Below are 24709 nucleotides of genomic sequence, written 5' to 3'. Positions count from 1 at the left end.
CTTGGGAATCCTGACATTTAGCGCTCATCCCAAGTTTTTGTAAGTGTTGTTGATTTGACCTATGAAAACAAAAACAGACATAAATAAATAAAGTGCACATAAACAGGTAGATTAGCATGCCTAGCTTGTTTTTCCTGTGCTGCTAAAGCTAGTGTTACTTATTAGCTCACACAATGTCACTTTCTAAAGTGTGGCAGATCTTAGAGCCTGGAAGGAAAGAAACAGGTTTCCAAAACTGTTGTGTTCCAAAATATGTGCACTAGAGGTACGTGTCAAACTGTTAGCATGTGATGTTAGCGATAATGTAGGATGCTTAGATGGTAATGTTGCTACAGTACTAAAGTTGTGCTAACAGTATTGTTACATTTTTCTGTAATCCATTAGAATATTAAAATGATTTAAGAAAACAGCTCACCTTTGAGTTATTTATTAAGGTGGGAGTTGATCTTTTCTTTACGGATGATGTTTGTATAAGGAATCTGAAATTAAAACAACATTAACATTAATCATTTCATTTATTTAGCACACAATGAAAGTCACAATTTACAAAAATAAATAAATAAATGTATATATATATATATATATATACTCTCAACAAAAATATAAATGCTACACTTTTGGTTTTGCTCCCATTTTGTATGAGATGAACTCAAAGATCTAAAACTTTTCCACATACACAATATCACCATTTCACTCAAATATTGTTCACAAACCAGTCTAAATCTGTGATAGTGAGCACTTCTCCTTTGCTGAGATAATCCATCCCATATCAAGATGCTGATTAGACACCATGATTAGTGCACAGGTGTGCCTTAGACTGCCCACAATAAAAGGCCACTCTGAAAGGTGCAGTTTTATCACACAGCACAATGCCACAGATGTCGCAAGATTTGAGGGAGCGTGCAATTGGCATGCTGACAGCAGGAATGTCAACCAGAGCTGTTGCTCGTGTATTGAATGTTCATTTCTCTACCATAAGCTGTCTCCAAAGGCGTTTCAGAGAATTTGGCAGTACATCCAACCAGCCTCACAACCGCAGACCACGTGTAACCACACCAGTCCAGGACCTCCACATCCATGCTCACATTCCCTGGCGTTTGGCACGTTGGAGAGGTGTTCTGTTCATGGATGAATCCCGGTTCACACTGTCTAGGGCAGATGGCAGACAGCGTGTGTGGCGTCGTGTGGGTGAGCGGTTTTCTGATGTCAGTGTTGTGGATCGAGTGGCCCATCGTGGCGGTGGGGTTATGGTATGGGCAGGCGTCTGTTATGGACGAAGAACACAGGTGCATTTTATTGATGGCATTTTGAATGCACAGAGATACCGTGACGAGATCCTGAGGCCCATTGTTGTGCCATACATCCAAGAACATCACCTCATGTTGCAGCAGGATAATGCACGGCCCCATGTTGCAAGGATCTGTACACAATTCTTGGAAGCTGAAAATGTCCCAGTTCTTGCATGGCTGGCATACTCACCGGACATGTCACCCATTGAGCATGTTTGGGATGCTCTGGACCGGCGTATACGACAGCGTGTACCAATTCCTGCCAATATCCAGCAACTTCGCACAGCCATTGAAGAGGAGTGGACCAACATTCCACAGGCCACAATTGACAACCTGATCAACTCTATGCGAAGGAGATGTGTTGCACTGCATGAGGCAAATGGTGGTCACACCAGATACTGACTGGTATCCCCCCCCCAATAAAACAAAACTGCACCTTTCAGAGTGGCCTTTTATTGTGGACAGTCTAAGGCACACCTGTGCACTAATCATGGTGTCTAATCAGCATCTTGATATGGCACACCTGTGAGGTGGGATGGATTATCTCAGCAAAGGAGAAGTGCTCACTATCACAGATTTAGACTGGTTTGTGAACAATATTTGAGTGAAATGGTGATATTGTGTATGTGGAAAACGTTTTAGATCTTTGAGTTCATCTCATACAAAATGGGAGCAAAACCAAAAGTGTTGCATTTATATTTTTGTTGAGTGTATAATCACTTAAGATTAAAAGTGAAATCCACTTTTCCCACCCAAGCAATGTTCCATTATGGAACACAAATGATCATTCAAATATTAACTGTGTATCACAGTTTGTTGTGCAGCTGCACAAAAAACCCACCAACAACAAAAACAAAACCCAATCCCAAAAAACTACAGTTTTCTTGATTTCACATTCCAAGATGCAAATCAGTGTTGCCAGATTTTATGTTTTTGCACAGGATTTAAAACATGTTCAAATTACAAATAAAAATACAAACTGCACAGCTCCTAAAATTCCAGTAAAGTCCATTAATTACTGCATGTGTGCATTAGGAAGCACAAAATGTCGCATCTGTGCCGCCACATTCTGCTCATTTCAAAAAGAAGAAACTCGTGCTGGATTTGTTCTTTATTTGTTGTTGTTGATCTTTTATACGGATACTCTGCTCAACTTATTAACATTATTTTTGCACTATTCATTTTTTGAGGTATGATGGACAAACTATCAGTCTTTAAGAAAGTAGGTCTTCTTCTGTCTTTCTTTTGGCTGCTCCCGTTAGGGTTCGCCACAGATCAATCGTTTCCATCTTGCCCTGTCCTCTGTATCTTCCTCTGTCACACCAACCACCTGCATATCCCCTCAGCACATACATGAACCTCCTCTTTGGCCTCCCTCTTCTCCTCCTGCCTGGTGGCTCCATCCTCAGCATCCTTCTCCCTATATAACCTGGGTCCCTCCTCTGCACATGTCCATCTCAGTCTCTATCTGCTTTCTGACTTTGTCTCCAAACCGTCCCACCTAAGCTGTCCCTCTGATATGTTCAGTCCTAATCCTGTCCATTTGTCACTCCTAAAGAGAATCACAACATTTTCAGCTCTGCCTCCTGTCTTTTTGTTAGTGACTAAGTTATATCTCTAAGTCATATAACATAGCTGGTCTCACTGCTACTTTTCCTTCACTATTGCTTATATTCTTCAGTCACAAATCACTCCTGCCACCTTCCTCCACCCACTCCACCCTCCTTGTACTCTCTTTATCACCTCTCTACCACAATCTCTATTACTTTGGATGGTAGTGGCTAACAAAAAATGCAAATTTCACTGTTTGCATTTTATTGCTATATGCATTACAATTTTTTTTTTCATTTTCTAGTTCATAAGGCCAAAGGTCACATATAATTTCATGAACCAAACGACCATACTGTTGTTCTGTCAACATCTTTTCCAATTATTGAGATATCAAAGAGAATTATTACAATTACATCCCCAGCAAACAGAAGTATGACAGTTTACTGATTTTGTTGCAGTTCTAGTTTTGTTTGTTTTTTTACGAGTGAAAATAGCAGTATGTGAGAAGTTGAGAATTCTTAAGTACATTACTCAGAAATGTTTGTGTTGATTTGAATATGTGAAATTAACATGTCACTTTTCTTCCATGTGGCTGAAAGATCCATCTTGTGCTTGTCAACACGTTCGGCATGTGCATGCACACACGTCTGTGAGGTCCCGTGAACACCGCGTGTGCTCGTCACTGTGTTTTTGTGATCATGTGCGGAGGACCGTGTAAAGACAAACAACGTCTGTCTCAGTTGATTGATGTGGACCCGAACACTCAGACTGCTGCAGAGGAACCGTTCGGCTGTGAAAGACAAACTGGACGAACCCCTGTAAAAAGTACTGACTGACAAATACTCAAAGCCACACAAGCCCAGATTTTTCTTCTTTTTATGAGTTATCAGGTTCACCTGATTTTTACTGATTACTTAAAAACAAAGCAATGGATTTTATGAAATGAGGCTCCGTCTGAGAGCACAAAGTATTAAAATAAGCAAATCTTTAAGAAGGACAGAGGTAAGCGCTCTGCTGGGTTCTCCCTTCTGGTTACCTTGACCACGAAATTGTATTTTTTAGCTGTTTGCCCCCCCAAAAAAATTGAGTCACCAAAACATAGTTTCAGAACTCATTAAATGTCAGCTTTGATCAGGATGTGAATGTGTGTTGTTAATTTATGTTTTAATTGGAGTATTTACATTTGATGATCTCTAAGTGCCCGTTTAGTTAAGTAGAAGAAAGTCCTGTCTAAGTCCTAAGGACTGTTGGTGCTCGTGAAGAAGATGAGAGTCGACTACAACTCCCCCAAGAGGGGACTCCATTCCAAATTACTTCCCCAGCCAGGACTGGTACACATTTTCAGCCTGTACCACTTTCAGTCAGTACCTCTTTATAGTTGGTCCCATTTACAATCTATTCCATTCACAACCGTACCCATTTACATATGGTACCATTTACAGACGGTACATATTTACATATGGTACCCATTTACATATGGTACCATTTACAGACGTACTCATTTACATATGGTACCATTTACAGACGGTACCCATTTACAGATGGTATCATTTAATTCATTTCATTTAAAATTCTTCTTCTTACTTATAAGGTTTTGAATAATCAGGTCCCATCTTATCTTAGGGACCTCATAGTACCATATCACCCCAATAGAGCGCTTCGCTCTCAGACTGCAGGCTTACTTGTAGTTCCTAGGGTTTGTAAGAGTAGAATGGGAGGCAGAGCCTTCAGCTTTCAGGCTCCTCTCCTGTGGAACCAACTCCCAATTCGGATTAGGGAGACAGACACCCTCTCTACTTTTAAGATTAAGCTTAAAACTTTCCTTTTTGCTAAAGCTTATAGTTAGCGCTGGATCAGGTGACCCTGAACTATCCCTTAGTTATGCTGCTATAGACTTAGACTGCTGGGGGGTTCCCATGATGCAGTGAGTGTTTCTTTTTATTCACCTCTTTTTGCTCTGTATGCATCACTCTGCATTTAATCATTAGTGATTGATCTCTGCTCTCTTCCACAGCATGTCTTTTTCCTGATTCTCTCCCTTCAGCCCCAACCAGTCCCAGCAGAAGACTGCCCCTCCCTGAGCCTGGTTCTGCTGGAGGTTTCTTCCTGTTAAAAGGGAGTTTTTCCTTCCCACTGTCGCCAAGTGCTTGCTCATAGGGGGTCGTTTTGACCGTTGGGGTTTTTCTGTAATTATTGTATGGCTTTTGCCTTACAATATAAAGAGCCTTGGGGCGACTGTTGTGATTTGGCGCTATATAAATAAAATTGATTTGATTTGATTTGATCATTTACAGCTGGTAACCACTTTCAGTCAGTACCCTTTACAACTGGTTAACATTTACAGCTGGATGGACTAGAACAAAGGAGATGAAGTGTCTCGGCTAATGACGTAGACAGGTAGCATTACATTTAGCTCCTTACCCCGCTGTTTCCTTGAAATAATCTTTGAAAATTCAAACTACTTTTGGAAATAACATTAAATGCAGAAGTTGAGGTTTAAAAGCCATTCCCAAGTTACCAAGTAGGAAATTCGACTTCTAGTGGTGTTTTCCAACTCGGATGTCAGAAATTCTAAATTCCCACTTTCAATAAATGCAACATTATTTTAGTTGCACTCTGGTGTCCAGCATATTGCCACCAGAATAATCAAATCTTGATCTAGTAAAATGCGAGACAAGCTCCTTTTTCACTCTTCTGTTTCTTCAGTCTGCAACAAAAGAAACCTGGAGGCTGTCCAGGATTTTTCCCACTTTGTACATCAAACCAGCCAAAGTCGAAAATGAGGTAGTTTGGAATTCTGACGACAGTGAACACAGCAGCTGTTCACTTTGTTTCAAATGTCAAAGGTTGCTGATTGACATTTGGTCAAACGTCACCAAATGATTTCACCTGCCTCACTGATCTTATTACAGCACTTTGATGTCAAGCTTTATTGAAATTTTCTACAAAAATTTGTTGCCAAATTGTGTGAATATGATTCATCAGCATCAATAATTGCAAACTTTTTTCTTCAGAATATCTGATGTAATCATCTGTGTAATTGTGTGTTTGCCGTAAATATTTTCATTTTGTAGACTTGTTTTGTCTTCAGCGTGTTAAACGTGCAGGTAGCAATCCTACCATCTGCAGTTGTTGGACCATCTCCTCTCTGTAGGCCAGCTCTCGCTTCATCTGGTCCTGAAAATTCTCTGGAAAAAGAAAATAGGATTCATCTGAGCTGTGCTCTGATTTCAATAAGTGATGGAGTGAGAGGACAGAGAACGTGAAGAAGGAGACTCTGTCCTTCAGAACGAGACAATAAAGGGCTTACGGAAGACTGGGAAAGGTGACGTGCCCTTCAGAGCGTGAAACTCCTGCTCCAGCCTCCTCCTGAAGTCAATCTGTTCCAGCAGAACCTTCTGTAGCTCCTCTGCAGGACACGACCAGCAGAACACGTCTAACTCAGGCGGGGTGGGTGCATGCCGTCGTTTATCTATGAATAATCAATAAGTCCTCATCTTTACCTTTTTCCATGTTCTCAACATCCTTCTTCAGTGGCACAGGAGATGCAGCATTTTGACTTTGATCACCTAAAAACACAAACGTCATCTTATTTCAGCTGTTTCTTTCGACATGACTTCATTGATCCACATCTCAAATATGAGAATTTTTAAATTCCTTTTTACTGTTTGATTAAAAAAATATATCATACAGACTGTATTTAATCACACAAAATAACACAAACTGCAAGAATTCTGACCTAATCTAAAGTCCAGGTTTAAGTCTGACACCCTGGACAGTAGTGACCTCTGAACTTCATAGCTTCTCATTTCTTTTAACATGAAATAAATGACTTCACCGGCTCTCATCTGTGCATACACAGACATATGAGTGACAGCAGAGTGTTTTTTTGTTTTTTTTCTGTTGTATGTGTGAATTCTACGGCATGCTATTCATGCTTTGTCCTGTAGGTGTCAGTGTACGATTCCGGTTTCTGGTTTCAGGTCAAATTTAGTTTAATTGTTATGAAGGAAAATAGTTCATTCGTAAGTTAAATAGATTTGTGGATCAATCAAATCACGGATAAATATTGATAAAAACTACTACAAAGATACAAATGTAAGAATCCCAAACTTTAACTGATCATTTATAACAGGATAATGTGCTGAAAAACTATTATTGAATCATGTCAGAAATACATTTTGCCCCCTCTGAGTAAAACATTGCAGTAACAATAAATGATATATTGCAAAGCTATTGTGGACTATCTGGCATTATATATATATATATATATATATATATATATATATAGTTAACAGTTACAATATTTTTATTTAAACATTTGATTTATTTTATTTTATTTTTATTTTTTTGTTTGTTTTTATAGATCTGGACCCGGAGAAGCAGCAGAAAATGAACAAATGGATGAATGAATATAGACTTCCAAACATAACAGTGCAAATAGGTGTTGATGCATTTTTTGTGTTACTGATATATATATATATCCCTTCTGTTAAAATGCACAGGAATGCACCAAATTGCACCATTTTCTAGAAAAATCTCTCTCTAGTTTTCTTTCACTGTCCTCTTCTTTTTTGAAATCCGGACGTTGATTTTTTAGGAAAGAAATTTTTTATTTCAACCTAAACACTAGGGCTGCAACTAATGATTAGTTTAGTTATCAATTCATCGGTCGATTATTTTTTCGATTAATCGTTTTGGTTTTTTTTTTTTTTTTTACTTGCATGTGAGTTTTGCCATTATTTCTTTAAGTGAGTTATTTTAAAAGGGCTTTATCACGCAACATCAGTATTTGAGCTTGTAACAAAGTTATGTTATATTCTCGTCAAAACCATACCTGGAGTAGTGTTTAGTTTTATTTTGTACATACATACATACATCACCGACACACCACAAAGACATTTCTATCAGGTTTCACCCAATTATGAGCATTTCTAGATGCCTACAGCAACTATCTCAACCACTGACAACATATTACAGCAAGAGTCCATGAAACTATTTTAAAGGTTTGACTAAAGTGTAATATGTGATCTTTAAAAACATATTTTCATGAAAAAAGACACAAATGTGCAGTTAACTGCATTTTATTTTTTCTTGTGTAAAAACACAGCTTAGATGTGGTTTGACTGAAACAAATTGTCATTAAACTTAAATAAAACAGGGGTGAAGCGGAGGTTTAAGAGTCAATAGGTGTTCACGGGAAACAGTTATTTATTTCTATATTTATTTATTTATGTTCATTGTTAGTTGGATTTATCTTTTCTGTTGTGTTTAATCAGGTTCTTTTTTTTCTTTCTCTAAAATTGTATTGTAGCATTACTGGTTATTATTACTATTATTGTTGTTGCTATTATTACTAATATATAAATAAAAAAAAATACATAAAAAATATTACAATTTGTAATACATCTGACTCTTACGACAACAAACACTGAGCCATGAATTATTATACAGAAAACAAATGTGCTGACAGCTGCAACAGCTTAATACTAACTTTAACTTTGAAAACGCCATAGACATGCTAACGTGTTAGCATCGGTCCCGTTTTTAAGTTATAAAATACATCAACTGTTTCAGAAGACCATAACAGGTCAGATTAACATAAAAAGGTAAATATTACTCACAGACATATGCTTTTTGGGGTTTTAGTGGGGAAAAATTAAGATAAAGTGAAATAAAACAAAGCAGCAGATCGAAGCACTGCCCAGTCCTTGGAAGAAATGAACAGTGTAGGAGCCACCAGAATACATCCCGGAGGAACATCAGTTTTTACTGGGAAGACATCTGAGACTCTGCACCCTCTCTGAACTGCACTCGTAGTACCTGTGTAATAGGCCGGCTATGATGCACAATATCTAATTGGATATACAAAGAATTCTTGCCCCCGAGAATTTGTTGAGGGCAGCTTGAACAACAGAAATAAATGCTTTGGAAAAGCAACACTGGTTGCAAAGAAGCACTGCTGATATTTACACTTGTGTTCAATGAGCACTGATAAAGTTATGATGCAGTCAGTGGTTGACCTCCTGGGCATAAAACTAGATTGCTCGCAATGCTAAACAGATGGAGCTGAATCCTCTTGAGAGTAACCCTTAAAAGTACCTTACCCAGGCACTACCACTGTATTTCCTGCAAACCACGCAATCACCTGTTCCTTTCCAGAGAGGGGACAACAGCAGCATTCTTCTAGTCTGTTTGGGTGATATCTGCCTCTCAAATGGCAGCAAACATTGTAAGCAACTGCTCAAAGTCAGCAGTCCAATGGGACAGTACCCCAAAGGTGTATGTCAGAGCCAAACTGGCATCCACCATAACTGCAGTGGGGACAACGTGTAGGTTTGGAAGGATGTGGTGCTTTAATTCCTCTGTAAGCAGGCAGGGGGTCTCTAGACCACAGATTCCTACCTCCACATCTACCCTCAGTGCCATCACAGCCCATCTTCTCAGCTCCTTCTACTTCCACTTAAAACATGCATGATGACTCTGTTGAGTGCACCAGAGATTAAACACCTCCTTCAGTGAACATCAGTGACTCCATTAGAATCCCTGCTGGCTCTCGGGATGTCGTGAAAGAACTGCCACATTCAACTCAGCCACAGACTGCATGAAAGCTCCCGTGAAACAGACCAATGGTGAAGTGCAGCCACATTGCAGCAAGTCTGTGGACAGAGTTCACACCCTGGGGCTTTCTACAAACCCTGCACGTCTACAGGAGGATCTTTCCATAAGAACGTAATAGATCTCCTTTGCTGCACCTCCAACATGGGACAACCATGTCCAAGCATGCCACTCTGCTGGTTTCTTTGTGTCTCGGATGAGGACACAAACAGCTTTCCCTTTCCCATTCATAAGACATGCTGCCCTCTGGTGGAAGCCACCAGCAGAATTTAGTCCCCAGAATGCAGAAAGAAGAGGTTTTTCTAGTGTTCAGTATTGCGGGACATTTTATGGTGGCTACAGTGTCAATCCTACTATCAAAACCCCCCAAAAAGGATTTACCTGCAGGCCAGAGGACCAGTCACCGTTTAGCCCAGAATTATACTGTACAGACGTGCCTATCTTTGGGACCATAGTGCACATTGTGATTTTGATGTCAGTGTTATATCTTTGTTTCTTTTCATATATATACTTTTTGCAAATATCATAATGTCTTTGAAAGAGTGAATGATGTAAAAATGCAGCATTTTAATTCAAACAAACTCATTTTCTTTCTGTTACCTTTGTTGTTTCCTTCTCCTCTCGTTCTCTTTTCTCTCTGTTCTCTCCTTTATCTTCCTTCTCTCTCTCTTTTTTCTCCTCTTTTCCCTTTCCTCCTTCTTCTCTCCTCAATTCAATATTTTTTCTCCTTATCCTCTATTTCTTTCACTTCCCCTTCCTTCTTTGCCTTTCTCTTCTTTCCCTGCTGTCTCCTTTCTTCTCCTCATCTCCTCACCTCCCTCTTCTTTTCTCCCTTCTTCTTCTTCCCCTCTCCCCTCCTCCCTGCTCCTCCCCTCTCTCTGTCTCATTTGACAAGCAAATTTGCAGACAGTGCCTGAGGATAACAACCTCGTTTGACAGTCAATTAACCGTGAATAGTCAAAGCCGAGGCGGTTTGCATTACATAAATGGAAAATTAGATTATTTTTTTCTCCCTAGAAACAGAGGGAGCGTTTAAAGACAGTGGAGGGGGAGGATGGGGGAGTCAGAGGAATCAGGCCTCCTAATCATGTCGAGCCTCCCGCCGCCCAGGGAGACGTTTGGCAATCAGGGGAAAGGTGGTCTCATTTAATTTGTTTCGTGTAATTTTTCCAAATACATTACACATTATGCGCGGGGATCATTACGGCATGAGGGGGAGGGGGGTGGATATAAACGTCGGCACAGATGTCATAAAGCACTTTGAATGCCTTCCTGACAGATATAAAAGCGCAATAAGCTGCGATCTTTCGCAAACAGAAAAGACCTTTTTTGAGCTGATGAAGGAGAAAAAAAGGCAATTATGTCTGAGGCAATACGGGTCCAAGATGGAGATTATCTCTGAGCTGATGTTTTCTTGTTGAACTATAACGGCCCCCTGAAGACAGAGCTGGGCGACAGAATCCCTGAACTCATCATGTGAGATGAGGACGAGGAGGAGGAGGAGGAGGAAGAGTGACGACTTCTCTGTCACCACTTTAAAGTGTCTCACATGTGCTGTAATGAAGAAAAAAATGTTTCTTTTTTGTCAAACTGTATTTCTCATTATTTACAGTGTTATGCAACAATACAGCTGACGTTGGGTCAGTTCTGCTTCCAGACCTGCAGCTTGACTTTGACACAGTAAAGCCAAAAAATGGGCCACAAAAAATAAAAATAAATAAATCTTCAACTACAAGCCCAGTTCCTGCCCAGATTCTAAAAGCAAACAAATGAACAACAACAATAACAACAACAAAAAACTTTTGCATTGGTCCACTGTACCACAGAACTTTGTTTCACAGATTTGGGCCAGTTCTGGACAACACTGGATTCACCAGGCCAGGTGACTTTCACTACCTGGGTAATTTTTTCCAACAATACATTAATGAACAATTATGAATTAATTATATTCCAGGCAAACAAAGATTTGGGGCGGGGCAGTTAAAAAAAATCACCACGTCGGTCTGTCCAGGAGTCTTGTAAGCAGAACTCCTCTTAAGCTGGTTTGTGGACTTCAGTGAAAGTTCACACAATGGTATATACGTATGTAGAAAAATAATACAATATATGCAGATGTGTTGGGCTCTTCACCCATTTTCAAAATCAGGTATTTCATCACAAATGATTTAATGGTACTTTAGTACACTGAAAAAGAGAATCTTTGAACCAACTTTAAAAAGTGTTACAATTTGTAAAAACCTGAATGAATTAAGTTGTTTGAACTTAAGTTTGTAAGTTAGAGTTGATTTAACTTTCAAACTTAAGTTCAAACAACTTAATTCAGGTTTTTAAAAACTGTAAAAACCTGTTGGTTCAAACATTCTCTTTTTTCAGTGATAAGCTTTAAAAAGCATTACAAGAGTAATAAAATTGCTTGCTATAGTTTGAAAACTTTTTTGTTTGATTTTTGTTATTGCTTTTGGGATTGTGTGTTTGTCTGGTTGTGTTTTGTAAATTTGAGTTCATTGACTAATTACGCATGCTTTTTTTTTGGTATTCATAATCATGAGTGTGTGTATGTCTATATCTATGTATGTGTACATATATACGAGGGCTGTCAATAAAGTATAGGTCCTTTTATTTTTTTCAAAAACTATATGGATTTCATTCATATGTTTTTACGTCAGACATGCTTGAACCCTCGTGCGCATGCGTGAGTTTTTCCACGCCTGTCGGTGACGTCATTCGCCTGTGAGCACTCCTTGTGGGAGGAGTCGTCCAGCCCCTCGTCGGAATTCCTTTGTCTGAGAAGTTGCTGAGAGACTGGCGCTTTGTTTGATCAAAATTTTTTCTAAACCTGTGAGGCACATCGAAGTGGACACGGTTCGAAAAATTAAGCTTGTTTTCGGTGAAAATTTTAACGGCTGATGAGAGATTTTGAGGTGATACTGTCGCTTTAAGGACTTCCCACGGTGCTGTTTCAAGCTGAAAACCTCCACATTTCAGGCTCTATTGATCCAGGACGTCGTGAGAGAACAGAGAAGTTTCAGCATTTTATCCGGATATTCCACTGTTAAAGGAGATTTTTTTAATGAATGGAGGGGTCCGCGCGTCGGGACGCAGCCGGCGCAGTGCGGCGGCACAGGAAAAACACCTCCGTGTTGATAACCATTTGTAAAATCCAGGCGGCTTTTGATGGCTTTCAGTGGAGTGAGTATATGAGAAATTGTTTAACAGCTGGACATGTTCCAACTTGTCCTTAAGGCTTCCAACAGAGGTGTTTTTCCTGTGGCGGAGTGTCGCAGCGGCTGCAAGCCGACACTGCAATCCGCCTGCACGTCTTTCATTAAAAAAATCTCCTTTAACAGTGGAATATGTGGATAAAATGCTGAAACCGACTTCTTCTGAAACTTCTCTGTTCTCTTACGATGTCCTGGATCAATAGAGCCTGAAATGTGGAGGTTTTCAGCTTGAAACAGGCTGACGACGGCGCCTGGGAGCGCTGCACGACATCTCGCACCGTGGGAAGTCCTTAAAGCGACAGTATCACCTCAAAATCTCTCATCAGCCGTTAAAATTTTCACCGAAAACCAGCTTAATTTTTCGAACCGCCAACAGCTAGCCAATTAGAGCGCTTCATACGAAGGTCAGGAACTAGCTGACAGACGCTGGTTGACAAAATGGCAACAAACATGTCAACAACAGCAGAAAATCGTCTGCCAGCAAGGTTTGCTGAGTTCACAGAGGAGGAACTGGTGGAAATATTGAACTCCAAGGATGCCAAAAACACTAAGACGGTAGACAAGTACGCTACTGACGTTTTAGAAGCATTCATCGCATCAGAATCAATCATATGCTGTTCACAACAAAATAAATTGATCTAATTTACTTGACTCTTTGTTGTTTGCTTAATTTGGGAGGGGGGTGGAGAACATAACAATTGATGGATGGCAAGTCATCCAACATAGAGAAATATTGGATTCAGAAAAGTTATATTGGACGAGGTGTATAATATACGAGGTCTATTAGAAAAGTATCCGACCTTATTATTTTTTTTCAAAAACCATATGGATTTGAATCACGTGTGATTACATCAGACATATTTGAACCCTCGTGGGCATGCGAGAGTTTTTTCACGCCTGTTGGTTACGTCATTCGCCTGTGGGCAGTCTTTGAGTGAGGAGTCGCCCACCCTCTCATCGTTTTTTTCATTGTTTAGGAATGGCTCAGAGACTGCTGCTTTGTTTGATCAAAATTTTTTCAAAACTGTAAGGCACAACTGAGTGGACACCATTCGATAAATTCAGCTGGTTTTCCGTAAAAATTTTAACAGCTGATGAGAGATTTTGGTCTGGTAGTGTCGCCATAAGGACGGCCCACGGCGCCTGACGGCGATCTGCGCTTCGAGGCGGCAGCGTCTCGCCGTTTCAAGTTGAAAACTTCCACATTTCAGGTTCTGTTGACCCAGTAAGTCGTCAGAGAACAGAGAACTTTCAGAAGAAGTCGGCATGAGGCGTTTATTCGGACATTCCATTGTTAACGGACATTTTGTAATGAAAGAACGTGCAGGCAGAGTCGCATGTCGGGCCAGACCCGACCGCGGGGGGTCGCGACAGGAAAAACACCTCCGTTGAAAATCTTAACGGGCAAGTTGGAACATGCCCAAGCTGTTAAACAATTTCTCAGTTACTCACTTGTTGAAAGCCATCAAAAGCCGCCTGAATTTTACAAATGGTTTTCAACACGGAGGTGTTTTTCCTGTCACGGTGCACACAGATTTGCCGAGTCGTCACAGAAACGACTCGGCGAATTTGCGCACACGTCTTTCATTAAAAAATGTCCTTAAACAGTGGAATGTCGGCATAAAGTCCTCATGCCGGCCTCTTCTGAATCTTCTCTGTTCTCTCACGACGTCCTGGGTGAATTAAGCCTTAAATTAGGATGTTTTCAGGTCGAAACAGGCCGACGACGGCGCCTGGAAGCGCTGCAGGAAGTCCTTACACCGACAGAAACACCCCATAATCTCTCATCAGCCGTTAAACTTTTCACCGAAAACCAGCTTAATTTCTCGAATAGTGTCCACTCGGATATTCTTCACAGGTCCAGAAAAAATGTTGATAAAGCAACGCGTGCCGTCTCGAGCAGCGTGTGAAACAAAGGAATTCAGCCGAGAGGGCGGGACCACATCTCACTCAAGGCCTGCCCACAGGGAAATGACATCACCGACACGCGTGAAAAAACTCACGCATGCGCACGAGGGTTCAAGCATGATTGGTGTAATCGCATGTCATTCAAATCCATATAGTTAAAAAAAAAATAAAAGGGTCGGTTTATTATCTAAGAGACCTCGTACGTTTGAAATTGTGTTGATGTGTGCATGCATCTATACATTATAGGCTTTGCTTCTGCCCACACCCTTTCGGTCACACGGGTTTGTTGTAGAGTTGTTTTGAGTTTTTGTTGTTGCTGATTTGTGTGCCGAATAAATTCATTCATTAATTCATTCATTAATCCCACCAGTATATAATATTTGCAAGAAGAGAGAGAACGAGAGCTATTATTTTGTCGGCTTGATCATCGATCTCTAGTTTATCAATTAAATGCTTGGTGTACAATGTCAGAGAAATGAGAGAGAAAAAACGAAAGGCTGATTCATTCCCTGCACACTCCACACACCGTGATATAAACATACAAGAAAAGATACATCTGTCTGTAAGGGTGTTTTTGACTAGTCCACACTCTGAGAACCACTGCCCTAGACAATCCCATAATTTTTCAGGGGATTCCGAATGTAAAGCTATTTGTCAGTGATTAAACAAACTAATCCTTATATTTAAGAAGGCTGAGCAAACAAATATTTGTTAGTTTTTGCTGATAAAGGACAACTTGGAATCTGGTGCAGTTTTCTTGCAGTGCGGTAAGTTAACTTTCACACACAAATCATTGCAAATTCTCAACACATAAAAGCAGAATCCATTATTAATTCACAAACTAACTCAACAAACTTGTTTTCCATTGCTGGGAAGCTACAAGCTACATTAGCTAAATGCTAATTATCCCAGCTAGGCAGCTTGGCGAGCTAGGCTAAGCAATTAGCTTGCTATCATGTACACTTACATAAAAGGAATGTTTTTGCACTACGACAACTTTCACCTAATATCAAACTTGTTTATTTACTTTTACTTGTTTTTGGGACAGTTTATAGTCTGGGTGAGCAGAACTTTATAAAATTTGATTATTTGACAAAGCTAACTAGCTAACTCAAAGTTTATCACTGCTCAGATCTTTTTTTGGGTGTTGCTGGCATGAAATGTTTGTGTCAGATGTCACCAAAACTGAAATATTTGTGTGGATTATGTGAGAAAATATTTGATCTCTGTGCAAATCTGTATGAATTCATAGCTAAATTGTAAATACTCACCTGATTAAAACAAACGAGGTAAAAATGTGACACATGCAAATAGAACGGCACCCGTTAGAGTGCAGCAGACTGCCACTAACGCCTTGTCAAAAACACTGACGCTATAAAATGACCTTATTTTTTAATGTGGACTGATTTCTGGCAACAACTGTGGCATTATGGAAAATGGAAAATATTGATTTTATTTGACATCTGCCATGCTCACACTTTAGCAGATATGGTTAGCGTTAGGGTTAGCATCTAATATAGAGCCTTTCAGGATCCCATAATCCCATGCACTCCCAGAGGGGTTCCACTCCGATTTGCCGGTTGTAAATAACAAAAATTGCATCACTACTCTTCACACATATGGAAAAAGGCATTCAAATGTATGTTAATGTTTATATGGATTTTTTGTCATATCCCACGACGAATCACACCCAGATTACGTGCCATTGGTATTCCTGTTCCAGACGTTCCTTATTTCCAGATAACTGCAAACAACCAATGAATCTCCATGCGACGCCATGTTAACGTGGGACCAGAACCCCTCCACGCAGGCAAAGGATCATAGAATCCTGAAGTCAAAAATAGCAACCAACCGGTGTGTGAAGATAACGGTTGTCCTTGAGTGCGATCTAGCACACATTTGATGATGTAACACACTACAGTCCATGTGATGTGCAAAAACAAGTGTAGCAAGTGCGTGTTGTCACTTTAGCATAAGGGTTTCACATCCAGAAAACAGTGATGTCACAACATGTAGAAAAGTATTTCTGTCCACAGAAATGTGAGGACTACCAAAGTATGTCAGCATTGGAGACAGAAAAAAGGAATTTTTGAACATCATGAAAATCCCACCGCTGTTAAAACAAAGACCATAATGCAATGACAGAATATCATGGTTCATCAAGGACACCATCGGGAACCCTTTTAAGATTTTCCAAGTTTGAGACAAGGTTTGAATCCTTTCTGCAATTTTGGACTGTTAGGGATGTACTTCCACTAAAGTGGGAATGTGTCCTAAACACAAGTTCCTGACATACAAAGGGTACAGGTTACATTTTGTGGCATCGCCCTTCTTTCCATCTCATATTTTAAAGGTGTCTTTCCCAAATTACACCAACTTTTTTGTTTTTTACCAGTTTTACATTTATTTTTTTTGTGTCATGTACCAGCAAGCAAACATAATATCCTTGGCAGAAGTTAAAAATAAAAGAATATTTGTACCTGAAGTCTCCCTCCAGTAGTTTGGCGCTGATGTCTCACTGTCTGCTACAAAGAAACTGTTTTGCTCTTTGTTTTCATCTGTAGAACATACGGAAAGAGAGTTAGTAAGGCCCATTGACTGAGCTGGTTAGCCGTCACATGAAGATAATAGCAAAGTGTGCACATGCTGTGTGTATTTTTTCTGCACATTTTGTTCAGTAACAAGGTGGGAAATGAGACGTCTCACACGCACAAGGAAAACAAAGACACACACACCTGATGAAAAAAATCCACTAAAACATCTGTTTGATTTTTTCTTCAGTTTGTAATGATGCAATCATATTTATGCAGATGATTAATGTATGCTTCCTCAAACAATTAATTTAAATTTAGTTGTTCAACTTATTTCACATAAGTTATTTCCAAAATAAAGTTAAATTTTCAATTTTTAGGAAAAGTTACAGAATATAACTAACTGACTTAATGGATTTTGTTAATAATTAATAGTAATTAATAGTACAATGACTAAATATATTTAATTGTATATTAATCAAATTAAACTTATCTACATAGTTACTATAAGATTCATTAAATATAATATTTGTGAAGAATCCATGTTTGCATGTGGGACACAAATCATTTTCTTTTTAGAATTCAGTCTTTGGCACAAAATCCATTCGGGGAGGGGGAGAAAAAAAATTTTAGGCTGTGTTCACATTACCAACTGAACTGATCTGACTGATTTTGGGAGGATTATGAATGTGTCACATCTAATTATTAATGCACTGATTGTATCAGATTTGGAACAATGTCTACATGATCCTTGATCTGATTTGTACTTGATTCCTGAAACAAGTGAAATAATGTGATTCTGCCCACTTCAGATGGTAATGTAGATGCAACCTTGACTTTGAACATCGACAGACTGATCTGAAGTTTTTAAAGTCACTCATCACATCCTGTGTTTAGAAGTTTTAGTTTTACTCTACAATACTTCATTATATGTTTCAAGAACATCTGAAATTATTATTTAGTGATCAAATAATTCAGTCAATCATTTCAGGTCATTTATTAAACAAAAATGCTGAATTGTGATCACGTCAAACTTCTCAAGTAATGCAGCTGTCACTTGAAACAAAAGAAAAAATAATATTTGCATGAATTATTGTGATTAAATTTGTTAGAGTAGACATAGTTACCCATGCATCTAAAATATCAAACACAAAAAACTCAATAATCTCACCAGAAATACTGTTAGTGTCTTTGGTTGCGTACACAGGGAGTCCTTCATCCCTGTTTTTATGAATCTGGAGCAAAGAAACACAAATGTAAAAACACGAGTTAGATCAGAATCACATCAGTTTACTATAAAATGGTCATACACGCGAATGATGAAGGCTCGAGGTTTGCAGCTATACGGTCTTCATCAAATCAATCAAAATGTTATCTGGTAAAAAGCAGCACGCACACACACACACACATATATATATATATATATATATATATATATATATATATATATATATATATATATATATATATATATATATATATATATATATATATATATATATATATATATATCAACATTTACAATATAAAACAGTGCAACAAGTAATTTATAGCCGGTTGACAGGTATATACAGTAGATTTATTTTGTCCAATCTAATATGTTTTTTGACAGTTCTCCAATTATGGTCATTTGGTTCAACACACTTCAAATATTTTTGAAACAGTTTTAAATCAGACATTGGTAATTGAAACTAGTTTTATATGGCTGTATAAAAACAAACAAACAAAAAAATCCTGTAAAATGTAAGGTAGAAATAATCTGGTTTGAAGTGGCTCTTTGTGAAGGGCAAACGGCTTTAAAGCGTCTTTAAGACACTTTTATTCACCAGCGTTATCCAGTTAAAAGCTGTTTTTGGTCATCTAAACTAATGGAAATCAGATTTAAGATGGAAATGTTGAGATGCGCTGGTTTTTAACACGAAGAGTAAAACACTATGTAAAAACTATCATGGAGCCTTATTGTAATTAATGTGGTTTTTGGGCTTGTCACAGTTTTGATGTTTACAAGCTATTATGTGGTTTAAATGTACATGATGTTATTTATTCTTATTTTAATGAAAACAAATCATTAGATGCTAAATATGAAGTTTCATATTTTTATTTTCCATTGAGGTATTTTGAGTTCATCAACTAATAATTATTTTCACCATTGATTAAACTGTCAATTCAGTTTTCCCAATTAATTAGTTGTGTAGATTAACTGTCAGCAACAAAAACATTCAAATTTTATTAGAACTCATTCATATTTGTTTGTTTAAAACTCAAGTCCCAAAACATTCAATAATCTTTTTTTTTCTTGCCAACCAATCAAAACAAGTTTATCTCAACTAAGTTTTTTTTAATAAAACAGTTAAAAAAAACAACTAATGTCTGCTTTTAAACCAGTTTGATGGTTTAAAAAAAATAATTTTAAGTATGCAACATTTTCAAAACAGATTATCTTATTTTCCCATATTAAGTCAATTTAAAATATTAGTTTATGAGCTAAAAAAAAAAAAAAACTTACCCAAATTTATCCATTATCTAATTTAGACTAGATTTATATGTGATGAAGAGATTTCACAGCAATTTAAACCACTTTCTTATAAATAAATAGAAAAAAATCCTCACACTAATTGCTACCATTTTTGGGTTGTCACTCAGTAATGTAAGCTCCTCCTCTCGGGGGCAGGGTTAATGTGGGAGGTGACAGGTTAAAGATTAGCATAGCTGTAACATCGAAGGTGAAAACAGAGAGCAAACACACCGTAGTCATTACACAATCCACGTCTTGGCCTATTAACAGGATCACAGTGAGGTGAGGGTTTGTGTTTCCACAGAAACAAGCTGCCTGTCAGTCACATCACACTGATGCTTAGCTGCTGTGTCATTTAAATAATAATTAGCTCAAGCGGCGTAAGGGGATATTTACGTTTTTGTAAGACGGCTCCTCTCGCTGAGGCGGCGTGGAGCTGGAGAGCGGCAGACTGGCAGGAGGGGAGGCGGGCAGGCTGGGGGACTCCTGCTGGATGAGGTCAGAGGAGGAGCGGGGGGAGGCACTGGGATACACAGCAGCACTCCCTCTCTCCTTCTCCCGATCCTCTCCTGCGCCTTGGCTCAGGACGGGGAGGTACAAGTTGGTGTGTGGCGGCCTGCTCGCAAAGCTCCCCACATCCTCCCTCTCTTCGTCCTGCTTGGATGACTCAACGTCCACATCCCCCTCTTCCTCACTCTCCCCTCCGTCTGCTTCTCCGTCCCCACCACTTTCGCTTCCGTAACTACAGCTGCTGGTGGGTGACAACCGCTGGTGCCTGTCAGACCCAGCGATCATGACCCCAAAGTCCTCCTCTGTGCCGACTCCTGTGCCATTGCTGTGGAGTTTGGCTATGCTCTCAGCATCCTTGACCACAGGCCGGAAGGCCGAGCCATAACTTGGCTTCCTGTTTTGGAGAGCTGGAGCATCCAGGAGCTTCAGCCACCCTTCTGATGTCACAGGCCGAAGGTCAGGGGGCACTGTTGGGCAGTCAGTGTCAAAGAGCCCAGATCGAGGAGCGGTGGTTCCGCTACTTCCCCCCATAGTCATGCTGACAGGATTTGGCGCCCCAGGCTCGTTGGGGTCTGAGAGATCCAGGAAGGCCTGTCTGAGGGAGGGGTTCTCTGTCAGTGAGGAGAGGGCAGTGGGCGGCGGCTGGAGGTATGTAGGAACGGGGATCCCACCGGCTGCTCTTGGGGGCCAAAACATACAGAAAGGAGGGTAAAAAGTGTCTTTACGGCCCGGCCACAAGAGTCCTGACAACCCCGCCCCTTTCTGCCCAGCTGACACGTCACTGTCCTCTTTTTTCTGCTGGCAGAGGCCGAACGCTGGGAACGGGTATGGTGAGGGGAAGAGTGATGTGGGTGGGAACTTCTGCAACATGCCGAAACCTTTACTTGGGACGGGGATGACAGGGTAACTACGGGGAGTTTTTCTGGGAGACAAACTGTCTCCATCCACGTCGTCATCATCTTCAAAGCGAGCTCGTTTCTGAGCGCTCAGGTCAGGTCCCATCATGTGAGGCATCACTGAGCCTGGAAGGGCCTTCACAGCTCCGAGGGAAGAGGGCAGAGCCCTTTTCCGGCTGCCTCCGTTGAACATAGCTTTGACATCTTCCCACGCGTAAACCAGTTCATCAGGTGGCCGTTTGTCAGTGAGCTTCAGGTGGCGCCGCCAGGAGTTGAAGTTGGCAGCATCAGGTTGGGTGTACTTGGCATCCGGCATGCGGTGAGAATGGAAAATAAACTTATTTGGGGAGAAATACATGTTGCAGAAGGCGCATTTGATGCATTTCGCCCTGGAGCTGTTGTAGCGTGCCGGGATGAAGTTTCCACGGCAACCCCATGCACACTCATGTGTAACATCAAAGGCAAAGTTGTCTGGGAGTTTAGGTGGTGTGTTTTCGCCCAAGAAGGACTTGCAGAGTCGCTCAGCTTCCCGCTTAGTGATCATACCGCAACGGCGTGATGAGATGGGCATGGCGCCGGCCCGACGGAGAATCTCCAACTGAACCGGAGTGCACTGGACACAGGTGATACCCAACGCCACACGGCGATTATGAATCTCATTGTAGCTGTAGTTCTTCAGGAGTGTGTTTGAGATCTGAGCCAGGCAGAGCCGCTCTGTGTTGTCGATGACCAGTGACACGATTGGAACGCCATAGAGGATAACTTGTCCCACCTGGTTGGGCTTGAGGGGTGAGGAGGACGAGGAGGATGAGGGAGAGGATAATGAAGAAGAAGAGGAGTGGAGGTGGGTGGATCTCGGTGGAGTCAGAGGCTCCTGTTGATATGGGCCTGTGGAGCTCGCCATGATGAGGCCATTAGTACTCGCAAGATGAGTCTTATCCATGCTGCATGGAAGGAAGGAAAGAAGGAAGGAAGGAGAGAGGGAGAGAGAGATTAATCAGTATCTTACATGAGAGTGTATGATTTTTGTCTAACAGTGACTATTTAAATAATTCAGTGAATCATAAAATATTGTTTATTTGTTCATGATTAGATTTCAATCCCCAGCCCCCCAAAATTGTCATTTAACAAATTATTATGAATAATAAGAATAAGTATAATCACTCGATGGAGACGAATGGAACTGGCCGTAAAAACGCAGGAGGGAGTCTGTTTTTATATATGTATATTTTCATTTTAAAAATGCAATCTAATTAAATGATTAATCAAATATAATCACTGCCACCTCTGCAATCACTGTTGGACCTCCACAGCTCATCAGTGCATCAATAAACATTTAGCCTTCCTGTGGTTTGCATGTAATTAATTACTGCATGTTTGATTTCTAATGATAAACTTTAATTTTGCTGCAGAAATGCACAATGAAATAGTTTAACACTGGAAAATTTCGGTGTCTTTTATTATCTAAAATAATAAAAATGACTAATTTCATGACTGTTGTTCAAACACCAGTAAGTTTAAAAATTCCTCAGTGTAACTATAAAATCTCAAAATGTTTGTTTCTTTCTGTTTTGTTTTTTTTGGTCTGCAAAATGAAATTTCTGATTTTCAAGTAACACTAAAATTACTATTACCACCAAACATATAAAGTGTAAAAATTCCTTACAAGTAAAGCTTAAAAGTATAAAAAATACAAATCAATCATGTTTAAATGTTGCATTTTTAGAATCATTCAAAATAACAACTGCTAAATAAATTAAGGTAAATTAAAAATAAAATAAACCCTGTAACCTAAAACGCTAAATTTGATATTAGAATTAATACAGGACGAATAATGAAATGCGATTAATTTGAATAATTTCAGTAGTTGTGTAAGAGTAGAAATTGCAGGTTATTGTCCTATAAATTTTCTTTATTAAAGACTGTTTGTGTAAACTTAATGTTTCTAGTGTATTTTTCTTTGGTTTTATGCAAAAAAAAAAAAAAAAACCCAAACAAAACATATGATTCCACTTTAATTATGTTTTTTTTGTTGCTACAATGATTGAGGTGCATTCTAAAAATAATGTCACAAACCTGGCAGAAATGTATCGAGGAAAAATCATATTTACAGTAATTAAAATTTTATTTTTATTTATTTTCTATTGTTACAAATAATATATATTTTATAGAATAAAGAAAACAATTCTGCTGGTCGGTTGGTTAAATATTGGACTCCATACAGATGAAACCTTTTGAGATTTATGTTATAGCTTTATAGTTTTAAAATTAATTGAAAAGAATCTTCCTTTTTAAACATCTATTTACATTTATGAAATAACACAAATTATTAATTAAAACAAGAAAAAATAATTTCATGTTTTTCTTAAAAATAGCCACAGTTTTCGCGTTTGTGTGTTTACAGAAATTCGAAGAATTAAATTACTTATATTTTTCTCAAAGTCTATTTACTGGACTAAATAATTACAACAAACTATAATGAGGAAATTATAATACGGTTTTATAAAATCATTATACACAGCAGTCATTAATATGTAACAGTTAAAAACATTGAAAATGTAATTTTGACTAGCCGAATAATTTAATAAAGCGCAAAACAACGGATATAGTTTAATTTTCTGCCCTCAACCGCAATTTATTTGGAAGATCGGTCCGCATGAGCTAATTAACAATTATGTAGTTGACCAGATCCGTCGTTCGTCCAGAAATTACTGAATTATTTATTTAGTAAATATTAATTATTTAAAGTTAAATTATACTTGAGATAAAATAACCCCGCTTTGCGATTAGTTTGTTCTAGTCAGAAATCCAGATTCAAAGGTTTTAGCATTTTTTACACAAATAAATCTGCGACTCTCAAGTACTACGAAACAGCAATAATAATAATAATAATAATAATAATAATAACAATGCAGCCTGTTGTGTTTTCAGATGAACGGATTTTGTCCTTCCTGACTTCTTTCTCTTTTTAAAAAATATATATCTTCCAACCGCCTGTAATGTTTATTCTCACCGACACTTCTTCGTTTTAACTGTCCGCATCCTGCACGTGCACGTGGACGGAGCGCTTCTTACCTGTGACTCCACAATAATCCCCCAAAAGTGTCACAGCGTTTCAAACTAAAGATCCTCGTCAGAAGTGGAGCGGCTTCATCCTCCGCAGCTCTCAAAACTCACTTTAATCACAGCACGGAGGGAAAAAACGGGGACACGCGGTTTACCGACCGCCTTTTTTCTGGGAACTGTCAGTGACGCCGCACGCGACATGTGAGTAAACTGCAGCGCGCGCACCGCTTTATTCGCTTTCCACAGACTGCACGCGCAGTGTTTCTCTCTCTCTCTGTCGCTCTCTCTCTCTCTCACTCACACACACACTCACACGCCTTGAGTTTGATTGGCGTGTCGCGCGAGCACATTCCCGCGCTGTTCCGCCCCGTCCAGACACACGTGCACCCGCCGGTCTCGCGTGGCGGACAGCGACACTGTAAATATCTAAAAATCCATTTAGTGCTCATGTTTTTGACGATCCCGTTGCAGCTGACCGCAGTGAGAAAAGGTTCTCAGCCTCAAATCCTTTCAAACCGGCTGTTTTGTTTTGCTTTGCTTTTTGAAGTGATGCGTTTATTTGCTGCTCCTGCAACATCGTTTTTGAAACACTTAAAAATGTTCT

At 39.4% G+C, this 24709-nt stretch overlaps 1 protein-coding gene across 1 annotated transcript; it reads right to left on the bottom strand.

Moving 5' to 3' along the window:
• Positions 1–422: 422 nt before the first annotated feature.
• On the bottom strand, positions 423–24221 carry skor2 (SKI family transcriptional corepressor 2). Its single transcript, XM_034192384.1, has 8 exons — positions 24115–24221; positions 20030–21983; positions 18290–18353; positions 17068–17145; positions 6344–6409; positions 6151–6249; positions 5961–6028; positions 423–479 (listed from the first exon to the last, which is right to left on the bottom strand). The coding sequence occupies exons 2-8, from the start codon at positions 21980–21982 to the stop codon at positions 423–425; spliced, it is 2385 nt and encodes a 794-aa protein (XP_034048275.1). The 5' UTR covers position 21983; positions 24115–24221.
• Between the last annotated feature and the right edge of the window lie 488 nt (positions 24222–24709).

The sequence above is a fragment of the Thalassophryne amazonica genome, chromosome 17 (genome assembly GCF_902500255.1).
Source record: "Thalassophryne amazonica chromosome 17, fThaAma1.1, whole genome shotgun sequence".
Classification (NCBI taxonomy): domain Eukaryota; kingdom Metazoa; phylum Chordata; class Actinopteri; order Batrachoidiformes; family Batrachoididae; genus Thalassophryne; species Thalassophryne amazonica.
Note: the sequence above shows the minus strand (reverse complement) of the source record. Positions and strands in the feature narration are given on the sequence as shown.

What these genes read in the sequence shown, in the direction of transcription:
- skor2 (XM_034192384.1), bottom strand. Translation starts at nt 21,982, where the DNA reads ATGGATAAGACTCATCTTGCGAGTACTAATGGCCTCATCATGGCGAGC. An exon ending in AGGAGCCGTCTTACAAAAAC is followed by an intron (nt 18,354 to 20,029) that starts GTAAATATCCCC and finishes TCTTTGCTCCAG; the next exon opens with ATTCATAAAAACAGGGATGA. An exon ending in AGACACTAACAGTATTTCTG is followed by an intron (nt 17,146 to 18,289) that starts GTGAGATTATTG and finishes TATGTTCTACAG; the next exon opens with ATGAAAACAAAGAGCAAAAC.